General features: G+C 38.2%; 2 protein-coding genes across 7 annotated transcripts; both read left to right on the forward strand.

The window, feature by feature from the left end:
* The first annotated feature begins 116 nt into the window (after nucleotides 1–116).
* On the forward strand, nucleotides 117–15199 carry LOC115669266 (peroxisomal (S)-2-hydroxyacid oxidase GLO4-like). Of its 5 annotated transcripts, XM_056306861.1 has the most exons (13): nucleotides 117–258; nucleotides 868–921; nucleotides 10724–10871; nucleotides 10961–11085; nucleotides 11169–11215; nucleotides 11288–11365; nucleotides 11462–11586; nucleotides 11711–11768; nucleotides 12449–12511; nucleotides 12772–12841; nucleotides 14060–14160; nucleotides 14395–14499; nucleotides 14727–15199. In XM_056306861.1, the coding sequence occupies exons 3-13, from the start codon at nucleotides 10729–10731 to the stop codon at nucleotides 14904–14906; spliced, it is 1095 nt and encodes a 364-aa protein (XP_056162836.1). In that variant the 5' UTR covers nucleotides 117–258; nucleotides 868–921; nucleotides 10724–10728; the 3' UTR covers nucleotides 14907–15199. The 5 variants fall into 5 exon arrangements, with proteins under 5 accessions (XP_056162836.1, XP_056162835.1, XP_056162838.1 ...); XM_056306860.1 differs by lacking the exon at nucleotides 868–921 and having other exon boundaries at nucleotides 152–258; XM_056306863.1 differs by lacking the exons at nucleotides 117–258; nucleotides 868–921 and adding an exon at nucleotides 9667–9796.
* Nucleotides 131–5591, forward strand: LOC115668927 (peroxisomal (S)-2-hydroxyacid oxidase GLO4-like). 2 transcript variants are annotated; one of them, XM_056306865.1, is made up of 12 exons: nucleotides 131–258; nucleotides 1121–1268; nucleotides 1387–1511; nucleotides 1595–1641; nucleotides 1713–1790; nucleotides 1887–2011; nucleotides 2137–2194; nucleotides 2854–2916; nucleotides 3193–3262; nucleotides 4472–4572; nucleotides 4807–4911; nucleotides 5138–5591. In XM_056306865.1, the coding sequence occupies exons 2-12, from the start codon at nucleotides 1126–1128 to the stop codon at nucleotides 5315–5317; spliced, it is 1095 nt and encodes a 364-aa protein (XP_056162840.1). In that variant the 5' UTR covers nucleotides 131–258; nucleotides 1121–1125; the 3' UTR covers nucleotides 5318–5591. The 2 variants fall into 2 exon arrangements, with proteins under 2 accessions (XP_056162840.1, XP_056162839.1); XM_056306864.1 differs by lacking the exon at nucleotides 131–258 and adding an exon at nucleotides 265–623 and having other exon boundaries at nucleotides 4391–4572.
* Nucleotides 15200–18725: the final 3526 nt, after the last annotated feature.

The following is an 18725-nucleotide window of genomic DNA, read 5'->3' on the forward strand; positions in this document are numbered from 1 at the left end:
TGAAAGAGGGAACGGAAAAAGGGCGTCGAAGAAAATATAGGAAAAGAGACAACGACAGTGGGCAGCTCTTCTTTAATTGGTAATCCTCAACAGTGACCCAGGCATATGAGTTGTCGTCTTTCGTAGCATCCGTTATCATTCTTTGAAGAGAGTCCGGTCTGAGTCTCCTAACTCGCATCGCTCAACTCGTCACTGTCCCACATCGAGTTTCGTCCTTCAACAAAGAGATTTTGCTCCGATCGTGTGAAAGTACCCGAGGTTCGTTCTTGCTTCTCCTGCGAAACGTCGTGCCATTTCGATCGTCTCTCTCCTTTGATTCGAGTGCGCGGAGCAAGTCTTCTGCTCTGCACTTCTTTGAGCATCCGTATACATGAGCGTCTGCGTTGCGGAAAGATCGCATTTTGTTTGCGCGCATGCGGTCATAGCTAGCGAAAAATTATTGACCCGTCATTTGGGAGCTTGTGGTAAAGGTTTTTGTGGGTGGTTGGGCTAGCGCAAGATTCTGAAATGGTTGGGCTGACTCGTTCTCGAGATCGTCGCAGCGTGCTGATAGGTTCGGGTTCAGCTATGTGTGACTTCACGTGTCACCCGAGCTTCAGAGGAACGGCGAGCATGTTGATGAAGTATGGTGTCATGCGCGAAATGACTTGGGTTGATTATTTGCAGAATATGACAAGGACTTCATTATGTTCTAAATTTATGAGCTGCGTGTGGCTTTGATGTTGATTGCGTTTCGATATGTTTGTGTGCTGTAGTTTTAGCTGTAGATACGGCGAGGGATGTGGGTGCATTACGATCGCCTTTCCATACTTTTCGTTCTTCTGTTTATATTTAGTATGAATTCATGTGGCCACCATTAAGTTGCAGATATGCCGTTAGTTCACAGTAAGGGTATGCAATGGACTAGCGACATGCTTTGAAGTAAGATGATATGATTTTGCTACTTACGTCGGTGTTTGTTAATGAGTCGCATCTTGATTCCAGGACCATATATGAAGGAAAGAGTATTTGTAGGGCTATGGTTGTGGTCACCTTGTTGTCGACAATCAAAATTCGTGTAGTCACATGTAGGAGAAATTGTTAAGCTGTTGAGTTAATAACACTTAATATTTTCACTCAGGAAACATGGCCGAGGATCCTGTCAACGTGAATGAGTATCAAGAATCGGCTAGGCAAGCTCTTTCAAAAATGTACTATGATTTTTATGCGGGGGGAGCGGAAGACCAGTATACACTTAAAGAGAATGTGGAAGCATTTCGCAGAATAATGTAATGCCTAATGAATGCTGGTCAGATTAAAATCTGCAGCAGCCATATTTTGTTGTGTGTTAATTCTCAACACAGTGAATGTTTTGGTAGAAGATATAATTTCTTGTATTTCTGGCAGGTTTAGGCCGAGAATCCTCATAGATGTGAGCAAAATTAGTTTGTCAACTACTATATTGGGCTATCACATTTCTGCCCCCATTATGATTGCTCCAACTTCTATGCATAAGTTAGCACATCCTGAAGGTGTGAAACCTGAATTTTCTTGGAGGAGCTCTTTCACACGTTTCTTTGTTTTGATTTTAATGATGCAATTTTTCATCTTTTAGGAGAGGTTGCTACCGCAAGAGCAGCTGCTGCATCTAATGTCATCATGGTAATAGATTACCAAATATTTTTTATCTTAAATTTGCTGCTATAACATACTCAATTCACCTTTTACTCTAGATTCTTTCATATTCGTCTATGTGCACTGTGGAAGAGGTTGCGTCCAGCTGTGATGCCATTCGATTCTTTCAATTATATGTAAGCATCCACTTCATTAAGAATCTCCAGTTTTCTTGGCTTTGTACATTCTCCATTAAGATTTCATCTCATTAATCAATGCATCTCCTTATGTAGGTATTCAAGAGACGGGATATTACGGCTCAGCTAGTACAAAGAGCTGAAAGAAGTGGATACAAAGCTCTTGTTCTTACTGTCGATGTTCCCAGACTTGGCAGAAGGGAGGCAGACATAAAGAACAAGTAAAATGCTTTCCTCTCCCTCTCTTGCTCCCCCACCCCTCTTGGGGCATGGATATCATGGTCTTAAAACGAAGTTCGGGTATAGTTAAACTCTCTCTCTCTCTCTCTCTCTCTCTCTATGACAGAATGATAGCGCCTCAGTTGAAGAATTTTGAAGGTCTATTCTCAACTCAAGTTGTCTCTGTGAGTGAATGATTTCTTTTCTATTTGAGGATCTGACAATAGCAATATATTTTTACCTATTCAATGGAGATGCATGCATGAGGAGATATCTATGTTCCTAATATCTCATCGACCAATCTCCTTTGATGGCATGGAGGCTGTTTTCGTCATTATCTTTGTACCCTGCTATATGCTGCTCTATTTTTTTGGAGTCTGTAACTCTCTTTGACATTAGCAAGGTAGCAAAACAGAAAGAAATGCTCACTATGGCATTGATCTTTGGGGATATCATGGTATTAGGCTCAGCCCAGTGGAGATTTATTCCATGAGCTCTGTCCTTCTCTCATGTAGAGCTGCCCTTGGGGCAAAGAGTATTGTATTCGTTGGCGCTCTTTTCTCTATAACTGTTCCGTTTGATTATATCTGTATCTGGAGTAGTTTTTTTATAGTTCATTTGCTTAGAGAACACAATTTTTTACCTTTGTATCTTGGGGTGAAGAAACAAAGGGTTCGGATAACATCAGGCCAAAGAAAATGTTGACCAATGAAGATGTTTTCGCTGCCTAAATAACCTCTAGAGAGATATGTCAAATTTTTATAGTTTGTTAAATGCAGAAATTGGGCATAACATCTCCCTCACTCATTCTTCCCTTTTCCTTTGCCTCCACTGCTATTTGCAGGATGAGGGTTCAGACTTCAAAGCTTATGCTGATTCAACTTTGGATGCTTCTTTGAGTTGGAAGGTGAACCTTCATACCATCATAAATTACTTTGTAATTAATCCTTGAAATTTTTTCTGGGTAATGTTTCAACAAAAGAATCGCGTTTCTGAATGAATGAGACGTGTGAGGTCGTGTCATCCAGTGTAGAAATAGTTTTGATAGCCATCTTACGATGACTTTTTTCGTTCAATTTTTGCTTGTCGTCATGACCTACGAATGATAACTGGATCTTTATAATGTCTCTATTTACTTTATTTGGTATCTTGGTTGTCACATAACTAAATTACATTTCTGCAGGACATTGGATGGTTGAGATCAATTACAAAATTGCCGATTCTGATCAAGGGAGTTCTTACACACGAAGATGGTAAGATCTAGGATTGTATTCTAAAAGAAAAGCAGTTGAGGATTCCTCTGAAGACCGCTTTGTGCATTAATTTGAACCATTGCTTACTTAGCATATTCATTGCTTTGACCAGTGTTCCAGAACTGGATCAGAGATTGAGCCGAATTGCTGTCCCATAACAGGTTGAACTAATCAAAAAATGCAAAAAAATGTGGCTCAAACCTTCTGGTTTGGTTTTAAAAAGGCTAGCTTAAATGAGAAGTTTTATTTTAAGATGGCTTATGACCTGGAAAAATCTGTACTTTGAGGATCCTTATTATTTTATCCCAGAGTTGAGAAGATATTACCTTGAACTTCATTATCTGCTTCAAATCAATCTGTCAACCAATTTTCAGGTAGCGTGGCCATAAGTAGCAACTGACAAGGCCATCTGTCTTTGAGCTAACTTGGCATCGATTCTTTTAATAAATAAAAATTTTAACCACATTTGCATACATGACCAAAAGGATCATTGTATTTAAAAGGAAAGTCGAGAATGACGGCTTGAGAACTTGTCAACTGTGCCATAATCTATTTTTGCATTCTCATTTGTGCTAGATTTGATGGAATTGGTTAGGGTTTTTTATTAGCATAGAATCGTGTGTGTGCTGTTGTTTTATTTTATATGAGGTCTATAGTGAGCACCACGTCATTGCCAGTTCATCACTGTATAAACAGTTCTATCGGTATTATACAATACATTGACACTATAGCGAACAGTTAGGTACGATTTAATTGACATTGAAGGTCAGGATAGTGTGAAAACCAGTTTGAGGCTTAATGTAGAACTGAAAAAAATCTGTCAAGCGCAGGAGAATTTTGTGATAACTTAGGGTTTGATTGTATATCTAGTTTGTTGAGTGTGAGCCTCTAGCATTAAACTTTGAAGATTCTTCAGTTCATCTTGAAAGGAAACAACATGATGCCTCAATTGGTTTGGTAGTTCAAAGACCATAGTTATTCTGTTGGGGAAGTTGTATGAGTAAGGAATTTTGATGGTAATGGGATATTTTGTCTTCATTTTGTCATCGCTGCTATCAAGACCTTGTGTTCTCTGATATTGGATTGAAGCATCTTATTCATCTATTGACATTTCATATTGCTTCTCAGTATACTGTATCTGTTGTTACTACTATTGGTTGTTGCGTACTCGACAACCTGATCAACAAGCTTGTATGCCCTCATTGGCAGCAATTATGGCAGTGGAAGCAGGTGCAGCAGGGATAATTGTCTCCAATCATGGAGCTCGACAGCTAGATTATAGTCCAGCCACGATATCAGTTCTGGAAGAGGTACGTATTTTTACTAACTCCTTTGTCCGGCAGGTTTAATAATAGATTCTAGAATTTGGAGCATTTGTAAACACAGGATAAGAATAAATGTACCCGGTTTTGATCCCTGAAAATAAAGCACAGTGGCATTCTGTTTCCCTCTATTTTTACAAATGCATGATAGCTTGTGCTGCAGCAAGTCATCTATATCAAACAGCATTTTGGTCATGACTGTTTTTAAACCTTTGTTTGTAGATTGTTCATGCAGTCAAAGGGAAAGTCCCTGTTTTTGTTGATGGAGGAGTGCGGCGAGGATCAGATGTTTTCAAGGCATTGGCCCTCGGGGCACAAGCAGTTCTGGTACAATCTTTTAATTAGTTTGGCACATTCCTGATATTTCCCGATGTGGACTATCTGCTATATTAGTAAGGGGTATCGTAACAAACCCTTGAGGCATTTGGGTAATAATATCATGCCAAGTTAGTAGAAACTATCTTTTCACATTACCAAAACACCTGAATCACAAATGAACAAGTACCCTAGGACAAATGTTGACGTTCTCCTAATAGCAGTCTTCTTACTACAGATAGGAAGGCCTGTAGTATATGGGTTGGCAGCAAAAGGGGAAAGTGGAGTTAGAAGGGTCACTGAGATGCTGAAGGATAAGCTCGAGCTTACAATGGCACTATCTGGATGTCCCACCATAAAGGATATCACCAGGGGCCATGTGATAACAGATCGCGAGAGACTTCATTCCTCTCTCTAAATTCGCGCTGCAGCATCCATGAAGATAAGATTCACATAGGTAAATAAACGATGCCCTTGTTGTATTATCGCTTTTAGTTTCCGATGTTATTTGACTAGTTGTCATGTTTCATGATCAAAAATAAAATTGGAGTCAGAGTCAGAGCATCAGTATAGATTTGTGATAGTCAAAGCTGGTTTTTTCTTGGTTCATCAGTAGATGTTAATTTCAAATAGTACTTTTGAGCATCAAATTTGAAGCATAAAATCCTTGTAAGACATGTAATTGATCCGTCTCTTTTGACTCTACTACCTTCCAATCAACTTTGCCAAGTCAGTATCATCACGAATGTCCTCTAAATGATGCGAAAGAACAGTGCTTCCCACCAGCAGAAGGCTGGGTAAAATTAATTACAGACATGAGTGCTTTTCGGAAGTGAATAATGGATTGGATGCTCCTGTGTTTGTGCAAGTCCTGAGAGCACATTTTTGCCCCTAGTCATCCTCTACTATCCTCCTGCAGCCTTGGGGACTGTGTGTTTATTAGCTGCTACTTCTACCCTCGTAGCCCAAGCCAGCAGGTAATGGCGATTATTCCTGCATGTACTCCATTGAAATTTAATTTTAGCCTTTTATTCCAACACAAGGTTCAAGAACATTGACAAACCAGATTATACATTGTCCCGCAGAATATGGTAAGAGGTTCCAAGTCATATACATTTCCCCAGAGCCAAAATTGGAACCCAGATAAAGAAAATGAAATGAGTGAAGTTCATCTCCCTCTAATCACTGGCCAATGGTTGTGCATCAGTCTACTTCTGCTCTTGTTTGCGGAATGGATCCTACAGATGCAGTATAGCTCAGACCGTAAAGAATCCACACAGACGTGGTGATGTTACGTTACTGCATGTCAAATAAGAAAGAAATTTTTATCAAAGACATCTTTAAGTGGAGACAAAATGCAAAGCGTGCAATATCATTTCACAAGCTCAGACTAGTCTAGCTTTAAACAAACAGGATAGCACACGTATGGTTTCACTTTTCACGATTAAATAGACTTACTACCTCTGGGCAGTTAGATGAACCTTAATCAGATATGTGGCTTAGGCATTACCGATTTACAACATGTCAACTTTTCATTGTCCAGTTTCTGTATGTTGTACAATAGATGCTGTGGTTAGAAAGTTTCGTTAGAACATCCCTCTTGACTCAGGGGAAAACCCAGTTCCTAGCTCTAAAACCATGGCCGTGTTTGCTACGTAAACTCAGTTGGAGGATGATGGTGCAAACAAAGTCCGGGGTTAAGTTGTAAACATCCCAGGCCATTGGCCACAGAGATCTATTTTGTACAGCCCAGAATCTTTCATAAACGGATGATCCCACCAGCAGATACTTGCTCGGAGAAAGATTCTGGATGATAGAAAGCATTTGGGTTCCGTATGTTCTAGTGGATTCATCTTATGCAAGGATAAAGATTCGAAAAGTTGGTTATCTGACTCGACCTCATATTTATTCTACCATTGGTGATGGAAAATATACTTGACTACGGCATAATGAGCAGGATCATTTCAGTGCTCTAGCTTGTACAAGGTAGCGCGACATCTTATTCAGGGTTTGCAGTGGCGAGCCGATTAGCCGATCCAACAAGAGGGATACATTGTTATTGCCTGCAGCTATTAGTGTGGAAATCGGTGAAGATTCAGACCAAATAACAGCTGATGACGGACCAGTTGCAGCATTGATGCTCCTAATTGGTCCGCAGCTAAACCAATCCCTGATGCAATCGAGCTCCATGTCACTGTCCACGAATTACTACATTCAACACATTAAACCCCGAGTAACACCGGACGCCCCTCTCGAGGAAAAGAGGGCAGGCATTGGCTTGAGTCTTAACCACTCCTGTATGTGTTTCCATTATTAATGATAAATTGAAAAGTCAACATACCAAAATGAAAAGGCCTTGAGAATGACTACCAAGACAGACCAAAAACACCTTTTGGACTTCTTGATAGTTGTCACACCGCTATTACCTCACGTAATGCCAATGAGTTGTCAAATGAGTGGGTCGAGTTGGATCGAAAATGGTCCAATTTAAATAGATCCATTTAACCCATTTTGATCCATTCAAATCAAATGACCCATACTTGACTCGACTTATATTACTAAAACACTTCCATATTTAATTCAATCTAGGAAGATTCACACCCAAACTGAAATAAGAGTGCGGAATGAGGGAGTATGAGATTAGGTGAGGGCGAGAGAGATGAGTCGAGTTTAGATAAGTTGTAAACCCATTTACGATCCATTTAACACCCATATTATATTTACACTCATTTACGACCCATTGATTGATATATGGTTTAAGATATGAGTTTATGATCTATTTTGATAGTTTTATGCCGCACCAACCACAAATGGTAATGGACTTATGATGCAGGTTCTTATTCTTACAATGTCGTGACTCCTGAGTTTGAACTTGTTTGTGAGATTTTAGATCTCCAGCACCTCCGGTGGGATTATGGTGATGGAGCTTCTCCACGATGGAGCTAGTACGCAGTCTTTGACGGCTCTAGCTACGTAAACAGATCATATTTGGTGTAGAGTTAAAGACCTCTCTGCAATCTTAAATTCGCAAAATTCCATAACAGCAGATGAGTATTGAAGCACGTTGGCCAAAAAACTGAATGTCATGGATCAATACGTCAAGTTGGCGAAGAGAATTTGAACAACGCGAATAATGCATTATTTCACTTTCTTTTGCTTCAAGTTCGAATACTCGATTCACAGTAAATAGTACCGTACAAATTTGATTATGGAAGATCGACATGAGACCTACTATCGATAATATCGTGTAAGATTGCGATCGATGCACTCCATGATGAATCGCGTCTATAATAGATTGAGTCATAAATTTGATAGAGAAATATAATTTAACTTGTTTAACTGATTCACAACATATTGCATATCCATAATTGTATATTGATACGAATTAATATAGGTTTTCCTTATGACTATTTGCACCCCTTATCAGCTTCTAACATCCACTTTTACATTAATTTGACTACATTATCTCTCACGGGTCTCACTCTTGATTAAAAATTATTTCTTACTTTTTTTTTCTTCGTTTTCTTCTATTTCAATTTTACTAAAACGAAAATATTCGTACTCCTCTTAGACAACATTTATTAAATTAAATAAGGGGCCCATTTTTTTTTATTTAAGATTATTGCTTACCTTCTTTTATTTTTTTTTAATTTTTGGTTTTTTCCTTTTCTTTCTCCATTTATAACAAAATTGGTGTACCTCTTTTCCCAAAAATACTTTATTTGGTAGATAGCTAACTAATTATTGTGTTTCCAACAAAAAAAAAACTAAGTTAATGAGTTGTCTATTTCTTTTTTTTTTTGTACTGAGAAACTATTACTCAAAAAACAACTTAAGCATAAGTAAGAGTGAAAAAAATCATTTACAATTATAATTTTAATATGCTTCATTACGTTGTAGTTCATGTATTTTAACCGCTCAACTTTCATTTTATTCGGTGAATGTAATAATCTAATTTTTAATTATTTATTGTGTGATGCATTCAATATTTTGAGTGATCATGATCCGTTCTTCTTTTTATAGCAAAACACTCTAAAAGGCCAATCAATCAAAGGAGACGCGGTCTTTCTTCTGACTTGCAGTAGGAATATTATGTCAATCACGATAATTACATTTCATATCACAACTAAGAAGAACATATTTGTCTGTCTTTGACCTTTTCATAGAAACAAAATAACCTTCATCAAGAAGATACGTCCGCACACTTCTCAAAAGTTCCTCTCGTGTTAGAAAATTACTCGGTAAAGTTTCAAATGAACTTGCTGAGATGATTGATTGCTATTTTCGCCGTTCGTACTTTGATCATCAATAGATACATTTAAGCATAAAACAATATTGTCTTTCCATAGTGACTGTACAACAAAAAACAATACAATCAAAGATGAATAAATTGTGGATAATGCAAACATCAACCAAAATATTCCGTCTTTAAGTAAATTCTCGTAAATTTGTACCACAAATGGAAGTCGAAAAATTCACAGCCATGAAAATAATCTAGGGAAGTAAAGTATGCAATTTGCAAATAAAACTAATCTTTCTTTATTCTAATACATGAGTAGTGCTTGCTCAGATTGTAATGTTGGAAATAAGTTCAGAAGAGGATAAATACCAAGGAAATGTAACGGGGGCGGAAGAAGTGGCTTCCATGAAAAAAACATGTTATTTGGAAGGGACGTTTTCGTCTTTTAATAAAATTGAAAAAGAAGAAGGAAGAATAAACATAAGAAATGATTTTAAATATAGAATGGGACATGCATGAATTATTCTCATCCATAGCTTCATTATAATATATATTGAAGAGAATCAACTTCCTCGTATCGCTCAACTCATCACTGTCCTCAATCCAGTTTCGTCCTTCAACCGGAGATTTTGCTCCGATCGTGTGAAAAAACCCAAGGTTCGATCTTGCTTATCCTGCGAAACATCGCGCCACTTTCGATCGTCTCTCTTCTTTGATTCGAGTGCGCAGAGTGACTCGTCTGCTCTGCACTTTCTTGAGCATCCGTAGCGTCTGCGATGCGGAAAGATCGCAACTTTTTTTTTTTTGGTGCGCATGCGGTCATGACTGGCGAAAAATTCATTGACCCGTCGTCATGTGGGAGTTTGTGATCAAGGTTCATGTGGGTGGTTGGGCTAGCGCAAGATCCGGAAATGGTTGCGCTGACTCGTTCTCGAGATCGTCGTAGCGTGCTGATAGGTTCAAGGTTCGGCTATGTGTGAATTCATGAGTCACCCGAGCTTTAGAGGAACGGCGAGCGTGTAGATGAAGTATGGTGCCGTGTGCGAAATGACTTGGGTTGATTACTGGCAGAATATGACAAGGACTTGATTCTGTTCTAAATTTATGAGCCGCGTGACTTTGATGTTGATTGCGTTTTGATATGTTTGTGTGCTGTACTTTTAGCTGTAGATACGGCGAGGGATGTGGGTGCATTACGATCGCCATTCCATACTTTTCGCTCTTCTGTTTAGATTTAGTGTGAATTCGTGCGGGCACATTCAAGTTGCAGATATGCTGTTAGTTTATGGTAAATTGTTTTAGATCTTTTGTGGGTTCATTTGCTTGATGTGTTATTTTGCGTGCTCATAGTAAGGGTATGCAATGGACTAGTGACATACTTTGCAGTGAGATGATATGATTTTGCTAGTTACGTCGGTATTTGTTTATAAGTTGCATCTTGATTCTAGGACCATATATGAAGGGAAGAGTATTTGTAGGGCTGTTGTTGTGGTCACCTTTTTGTTGACAATCAAAATTTGCGGAGTCACATGTAGGAGAAATTGTTAAGCTGTTGAGTTAATAACACTTTATATTTTCATTCAGGAAACATGGCCGGGGATCCTGTCAACGTGAATGAGTATCAAGAATTGGCTAGGCAAGCCCTTCCGAAAATGTACTATGATTTTTTTGCAGGTGGAGCGGAAGACCAGTATACTCTTAAAGAAAATGTGGAAGCATTTCGCAGAATAACGTAATGCCTAATGAATGCTGGTCAGATTAAAATCTGCACCAACCGTATTATGTTTTTTTGTTAATTCTCAACACATGTATTTCTGGCAGGTTTAGGCCGAGAATCCTCATTGATGTGAGCAAAATTAGTTTGTCAACTACTATATTGGGCTATAACGTTGCTGCACCCATTATGATTGCTCCAACTGCTAGGCATAAGTTAGCACATCCTGAAGGTGTGAAACCTGAATTTTCTTGGAGGAGCCCTTTCACACGTTTGCTTGTTTTGATTATAGTGATGCAATTTTTCATCTTCCAGGAGAGGTTGCTACCGCAAGAGCAGCTGCTGCATGTAATGTCATCATGGTAATATATTACCAAATATTTGTTATCTTAATTTTGCTGCTATAACATACTCAATTCCCCTTTTTACTCCAGATTCTTTCATGTTCGTCTATGTGCACTGTGGAAGAGGTTGCGTCCAGCTGTGATGCCATTCGATTCTTTCAATTATATGTAAGCATCCACTTCATTAAGAATCTCCAGTTTTCTTGGCTTTGTACATTCTCTATTAAGATTTCATCTCCATAATGAGTGCATCTCCTTATGCAGGTATACAAGAGACGGGATATTACAGCTCAGCTTGTACAAAGAGCTGAAAGAAGTGGATACAAAGCAATTGTTCTTACTGTCGATGTTCCCAGACTTGGCAGAAGGGAGGCAGACATAAAGAACAAGTAAAATGCTTTCCTCTCCCTCTCTCGCTCACCCACCCCCGTTGGGGCATGGATATCATGGTCATAAAACAAAGTTCGGGTACAGTTAACTCTCTCTCTCTCTCTCTCTCTCTCTCTATGACAGAATGGTATCGCCTCAGTTGAAGAATTTTGAAGGTCTACTCTCAACTCAAGTTGTCTCTGTGAGTGAATGATTTCTTTTCCATTTGAGGATCTGTCGATAGCAATATAATTTTACCTATTCAATGGAGATTCATGCATGGGGATATATCTATGTTACTAATATCTCATTGACCAATCTCCTTTGATGGGCATGGAGGCTGTTTTCGTCATTATCTGTGTACCCTGTTATATGCTGCTCTATTTTTTCAGAGTTTGTAACTCTCTTTGACATTAGCAAGGTAGCAAAACAAAAAGAAATGCTCACTATGGCACTGATGTTTGTGGATATCATGGTATTAGGCTCAGCCTAGTGGAGATTTATTTAATGAGCTCCGTGCTTCTCTTGTGCAAAGCTTGCCCTTGGGGCAAAGAGTATTGTATTCATTGGCTCTCTTTTCTCTATAACTGTTCCGTTTGATTATATCTGTGTCTGGAGGAGTTGTTTTTATAGTTCATTTGCTTACGGAACATAATTTTTACCGTTGTATCTTGAGGTGAAGAAACAAGAAACAAAGGGTTCGGATAACGCGAGGCAACAGAAAATGTATGGTCAATACTTGACCATTGAAAACATTTTCGCTGCCTAAATAACCTTAATAGAGATGACTCAAATTTTTATAGTTTGTTAAATGCAGAAATTTGGCATAACATCTCTCTCACTCTCGCTCCCCTTTTCCTTTGCCTCCTCTGCAATTTGCAGGATGTGGGTTCAAGCTTACGAGCTTTTGCTGATTCAACTTTTGATCGTTCTTTGACTTGGAAGGTGAACTTACTTAGTAATTAATCCTTGAAATTTTTTCTGGGTGATGTTTCATCAAAAGAATCGTGTTTTCTGAATGAATGAGATGTGTGAGGTAGTGTCATCCAGTGTGGAAATAGTTTTGATAGCTATCTTATGGTGACTTTTTTCATTCATTTTTCGTTTGTCGTCATGATCTACGAATGATAACTGGATCTTTATAATTTCTCTATTTGCTTTATTTGGTATCTTGGTTGTCACGTAACTAAATTACAATGCTGCAGGACATTGGATGGTTGAGATCAATTACAAAATTGCCGATTCTGATCAAGGGAGTTCTTACACACGAAGATGGTAAGATCTAGGATTGTATTCTAATAGAAAAGCAGTTGAGGATTCGTCTGAAGAATGTTTTGTGTCTTAATTTGAACTATAGCTTACTTAGAATATTCATTGCTTAAACCAGTGTTCCAAAACCAGATTAGAGATTGAGCTGAATTGCTGTCCCATACCAGGTTGAGCTGATTGAAATCGGCCAAAACTTGTGGCTAAAAAACCTTCTGGTTTGGTTTTAAAAACACTAGCTCAAATGAGAAGTCTTATTTTAAGATGGCTTAAGACTTGGAAAAAATTGTACTTTAAGGATCCTTTTAATTTTATTCTAGAGTTGAGAAGATATTACCTTGAACTTCATTAATTGCTTTAAATCAATCTGTGAACCAATTTTCAGGTAGCGTGGCCATAAGTAGCAACTGACAAGACCGTCTGTTTTGATCTAATTTGGCACTGATTCTTTTAATAGATAAAAATTTTAACCACATATGCATACACGAGCAAAGGGATCATTGCATTTACAAGGAAAATAAAATGAAAGTCAAGAATGACGGCTTGAGAACTCGTCACCTGTGCCAAAATCTATTTTTGCATTCTGATTTGTGCTAGATTTGATTGAATTCGTTAGGATTTTTCAATAGTGCAGATTCGTGTGCGTGCTGTTGTTTTGTTTTAGATGAGGTCTATAGTGAGCACCACGTCATTGCCAGTTCATCACTGTATAAACAGTTCCATCAGTATTATACAATACATTGACACCATAGCGAACAGTTGGGTACGATTAAATTGACATTGAAGGCCAGGATAGTGTGAAAACCAGTTTGAGGCTTACTGTAGAACTGAAAAAAATCTGTACAGCGCAGGAGAATTTTGTGATAACTTGGGGTTTGATTGTATATCTAGTTTGTAGATTGTGACCTCTAGCATTAAACTTCGAAGATTCTTCAGTTCATCTTGAAAGGAAACAACATTGTGCCTCAGTTTGGTAGTTCAAACACCATAGTCATTCTGTTGGGGAAGTCGTATGAGCTAGGAATTTTGATGGTAATAGGATATTTTCTGTCTTCATTTTGTCATCGCTGCTACTAAGACCTTGTGTTCTCTGATATTGGATTGAAGCATCTTATTCATTTATTGGAATTTTGTATTGCTTCTCAGTATACTGTATCTGTTGTTACTACTATTGGTTGTTGCATACTCGACAACCTTATCAACAAGCTTGTATGCCCTCATTGGCAGCAATTAAGGCAGTGGAAGCAGGTGCTGCTGGGATAATTGTCTCAAATCATGGAGCTCGACAGCTAGATTATAGTCCAGCCACGATATCAGTTCTGGAAGAGGTGCCTACTTTTACTAACTCCTTTGTCCGGCAGGTTTAATAATAGATTCTAGAATTTGGGAGCATTTGTAAACAGTGGATAAGAGTAAATGCACCCGGTTTTGCCCCCTGAAAATAAAGCACAGTGGTATTCTGTTTCCCTCTATTTTACAAATGCATGAAAGCTTGTGCTGCATCAAGTCATCTATATCAAACAGCATTTTGGTCATGACTGTTTTTAAACCTTCGTTTGTAGATTGTTCATGCAGTCAAAGGGAAAGTCCCTGTTTTTGTTGATGGAGGAGTGCGGCGAGGAACGGATGTTTTCAAGGCATTGGCCCTCGGGGCACAAGCAGTTCTGGTACAATCTTTTAATTAGTTTGGCACATTCCTGATATTTCTTGATGTGGACTATCTGCTATATTAGTAAGGGGTATTGTAACAAACCCTTTGAGGCATTTGCGTAATAATATCGTGCCAAGTTAGTAGAAGCTATCTTTTCGCATTACCAAAACACCTGAATCGCAAATGAACAAGTGCCCTAGGACAAATGTTGACATTCTCCTAATAGCAGTCTTCTTGCTACAGATAGGAAGGCCTGTAGTATATGGGTTGGCGGCAAAAGGGGAAAGTGGAGTTAGAAGGGTCACTGAGATGCTGAAGGATGAGCTCGAGCTTACGATGGCACTATCTGGATGTCCCACCATAAAGGATATCACCAGGGGCCATGTGATAACAGATCGCGAGAGACTTCATTCCTCTCTCTAAATTCGCGCTGCAGCATCCATGAAGATAAGATTCACGTAGGTAAATAATCGATGCCCTTGTTGTATTATCGCTTGTAGTTTGCGATGTTATGTGAATAGTTGTCATGTTTCATGATCAAAAATAAAATTGGAGTCAGAGTCAGAGCATCAGTATAGATTTGGGATAGTCAAAGCTGGTTTTTTCTTGGTCCATCAGTAGATGTTAATGTCAAATAGTACTTTTGAGCATCAAATTTGAAGCATAAAATCCTTGTAAGACATGTAATTGATCTGCCTCTTTTGACTCTGCTACCTTCCAGTCAACTTTGTCAAGTCAGTATCATCACGACTGCCCCTCTAAATGATGCGAAAGAACAGTGCTTCCCACCAGCAGAAGGCTGGGTAAAATTAATTACAGACATGAGTGCTTTTCGGTAGTGATTAATGGATTGGATGCTCCTGTGTTTGTGCAAGTCCTGAGAGCAGATTTTTGCCCCTAGTCATCCTCTACTATCCTCCTGCAGCCTTGGGGGCTCTCTGTTTATTAGCTGCTACTTCTACCCTCGTAGCCCAAGCCAGCAGGTAATAGCGATTATTCCTGCATGTACTCCAATGAAATTTAATTTTAGCCTTTTATTCCGACACAAGGTTCAAGAACATTGACAAACCAGATTAAACATTGTCCCGCAGAATCTGGTAAGATGTTCCAAGTCATATACATTTCCCCAGAGCCAAAATTGGAACCCAGATAAAGAAAATGAAATGAGTGAAGTTCATCTCCCTCTAATCACTTGGCCAATGGTTGTGCATGAGTCTACTTCTGCTCTTGTTTGCGGAATGGATCCTACAGATGCAGAAAGATACAATATAGCTCAGACCGTAAAGAATCCACACGGACGTGGCGATGTTACGTTACTGCATGTCAAGTAAAGAAAGAAATTTTTATCAAAGACAACATCTTCAAGTGGAGACAAAATGCAAAGCGTGCGATATCATTTCACAGGCTCAGGCTAGTCTAGCTTTAAACAAACAGGATAGCACACGTATGGTTTCACTTTTCACGATTAAATAGACTTACTACCTCTGGGCAGTTAGATGAACCTTAATCAGATATGTGGCTTAGGCATTACCGATTTACAACATGTCAACTTTTCATTGTCCAGTTTCTGTATGTTGTACAATAGATGCTGTGGTTAGAAAGTTTCGTTAGAACATCCCTCTTGACTCAGGAGAAAACCCTGTTCCTAGCTCTAAAACCATGGCCGTGTTTGCTACGTAAACTCAGTTGGAGGATGATGGTTGATGCAAACAAAGTCCGGGGTTAAGTTGTAAACATCCCAGGCCATTGGCCACAGAGATCTATTTTGTACAGCCCAGAATCTTTCACAAACAGACGGTCCCACCAACAGATACTTGCTCGGAGAAAGATTCTTGATGATAGAAGCATTTGGGTTCCGGATGTTCTAGTGGATTCATCTTATGCAAGGATAAAGATTCGAAAAGTTGGTTATCTGACTCAACCTCATATTTATTATACCATTGGTGATGGAAAATATACTTGATTATGGCATAATGAGCAGGATCATTTCAGTGCTCTAGCTTGTACAAGGTAGCGCGACATCTTATTCAGGGTTTGCAGTGGCGAGCCAATTAGCTGATCCAACAAGAGGGATACATTGTTGTTGCCTGCAGCTATAAGTGAGGAAATCGGCGAAGATTCAGACCAAACAACGGCTGGTGACGGACCAGTTGCAGCATTGATGCTCCTAAATGGACCGCAGCTAAACCAATCCCTAATGCAATCGAGCTCCATGTCACTGTCCACGAATTACTACATTCAACACATTAAACCCCGAGTAACACCGGACGGCCCTCTCGAGGAAAAGAGGGCATTGGCTGGAGTGTTAACCACTCCTGTAAGTGTTTCCATTATTGATGATAAATTGAAAAGTCAACACACCAAAATGAAAAGGCTTTGAGAATAACTGCCAAGACTAGACGGACCAAAAACACCTTTTGGACTTCTTGATAATTGTCACACCGCGATTACCTCACATAAAGCCAATGACTTATCAAATGAACGGGTGGGGCAGATTGAAAATAGTCCAACTTAATTAGATCCATTTAATCCATTCTGACCTATTCAAATCTAATGACCTATATTCGACTCAACTTATATTACTAAAATATTTTCATATTTAATTCAATCTAGGAAGATTCACACCAAATTGAGATGAGAGTGCGGAGTGAAGGAACACGAGATTAAGCGAGGGCAAGAGAGATGAGTTGATTTTTAAATAAGTTGTAAATCCATTTACGATCTATTTAACACCCATATTATATTTACACCTATTTACGACTCATTGATTGTTATATGGTTTAAAAAATGAGTTTATGATCCATTTTGATAGTTTTACGCCACACCAACCACAAATGGTCATGGACTTATGATGCGGGTTCATATTCTTACAATGTCGTGACTCCTGAGTTTGAACTTGTTCGTGATGGTGGTCCAAGTACTTTTCACTTTGATGGGTGAGATTTTAGATCTCCAGTACCTTGGGTGGGATTATCGTGATGGAGCTTCTCCACGATGGAGCTAGTACGCAATCTTTGACGGCTCTAGCTATGTAAACAGATCATATTTGGTGTAGAGTTAAAGACCTCTCTGCAATCTTAAATTCGCAAAATTCCATAACAACAGATGGGTAGGAATCACGTTGGCCAAAAAACTGAATGTCATGGAACGATACGTCAAGTTGGCGAAGAGATTTTTGAACAGCGCGAATAATGCATTATTTCACTTTCTTTTACTTCAAGTTCGAATACTCAATTCACAGTAAATAGTATCGTACAAATTCGATTATGGAAGATCTACATGAGACCTACTATCAATAATATCGTGTAAGATTGCGATCGATGCACTCCATGATGAATCGCGTCTATAATAGATTGAGTCATAAATTTGATAGAGAAATATAGTTTAACTTGTTTAACTGATTCACAACATATTGTATATCCATAATTGTATATTGATACGAATTAATATAGGTTTTCCTTATGACTATTTGCACCCCTTATCAGCTTCTAACATCCACTTTTACATTAATTTGACTACATTATCTCTCACGGGTCTCACTCTTGATTAAAAATTATTTCTTACTTTTTTTTTCTTCGTTTTCTTCTATTTCAATTTTACTAAAACGAAAATATTCGTACTCCTCTTAGACAACATTTATTAAATTAAATAAGGGGCCCATTTTTTTTTTTATTTAAGATTATTGCTTACCTTCTTTTATTTTTTTTTAATTTTTGGTTTTTTCCTTTTCTTTCTCCATTTATAACAAAATTGGTGTACCTCTTTTCCCAAAAATACTTTATTTGGTAGATAGCTAACTAATTATTGTGTTTCCAACAAAAAAAAAACTAAGTTAATGAGTTGTCTATTTCTTTTTTTTTTTGTACTGAGAAACTATTACTCAAAAAACAACTTAAGCATAAGTAAGAGTGAAAAAAATCATTTACAATTATAATTTTAATATGCTTCATTACGTTGTAGTTCATTTATTTTAACCGCTCAACTTTCATTTTATTCGGTGAATGTAATAATCTAATTTTTAATTATTTATCGTGTGATGCATTCAATATTTTGAGTGATCATGATCCGTTCTTCTTTTTATAAGAAAACACTCTAAAAGGCCAATCAATCAAAGGAGGCCAGATCTTTCTTTTGACTTGCAATAGGAATATTATGTCGATTACGATAATTGCCTTTCATATCACAGCTAAGAAGAACATATTTGTCTCTCTTTGACCTTTTTATAGAAACAAAATAACCTTA

The sequence above is a fragment of the Syzygium oleosum genome, unplaced genomic scaffold, assembly GCF_021117445.2.
Source record: "Syzygium oleosum isolate NSW1041296 unplaced genomic scaffold, Sole_v2.1 Sole_v2.48, whole genome shotgun sequence".
NCBI lineage: Eukaryota > Viridiplantae > Streptophyta > Magnoliopsida > Myrtales > Myrtaceae > Syzygium > Syzygium oleosum.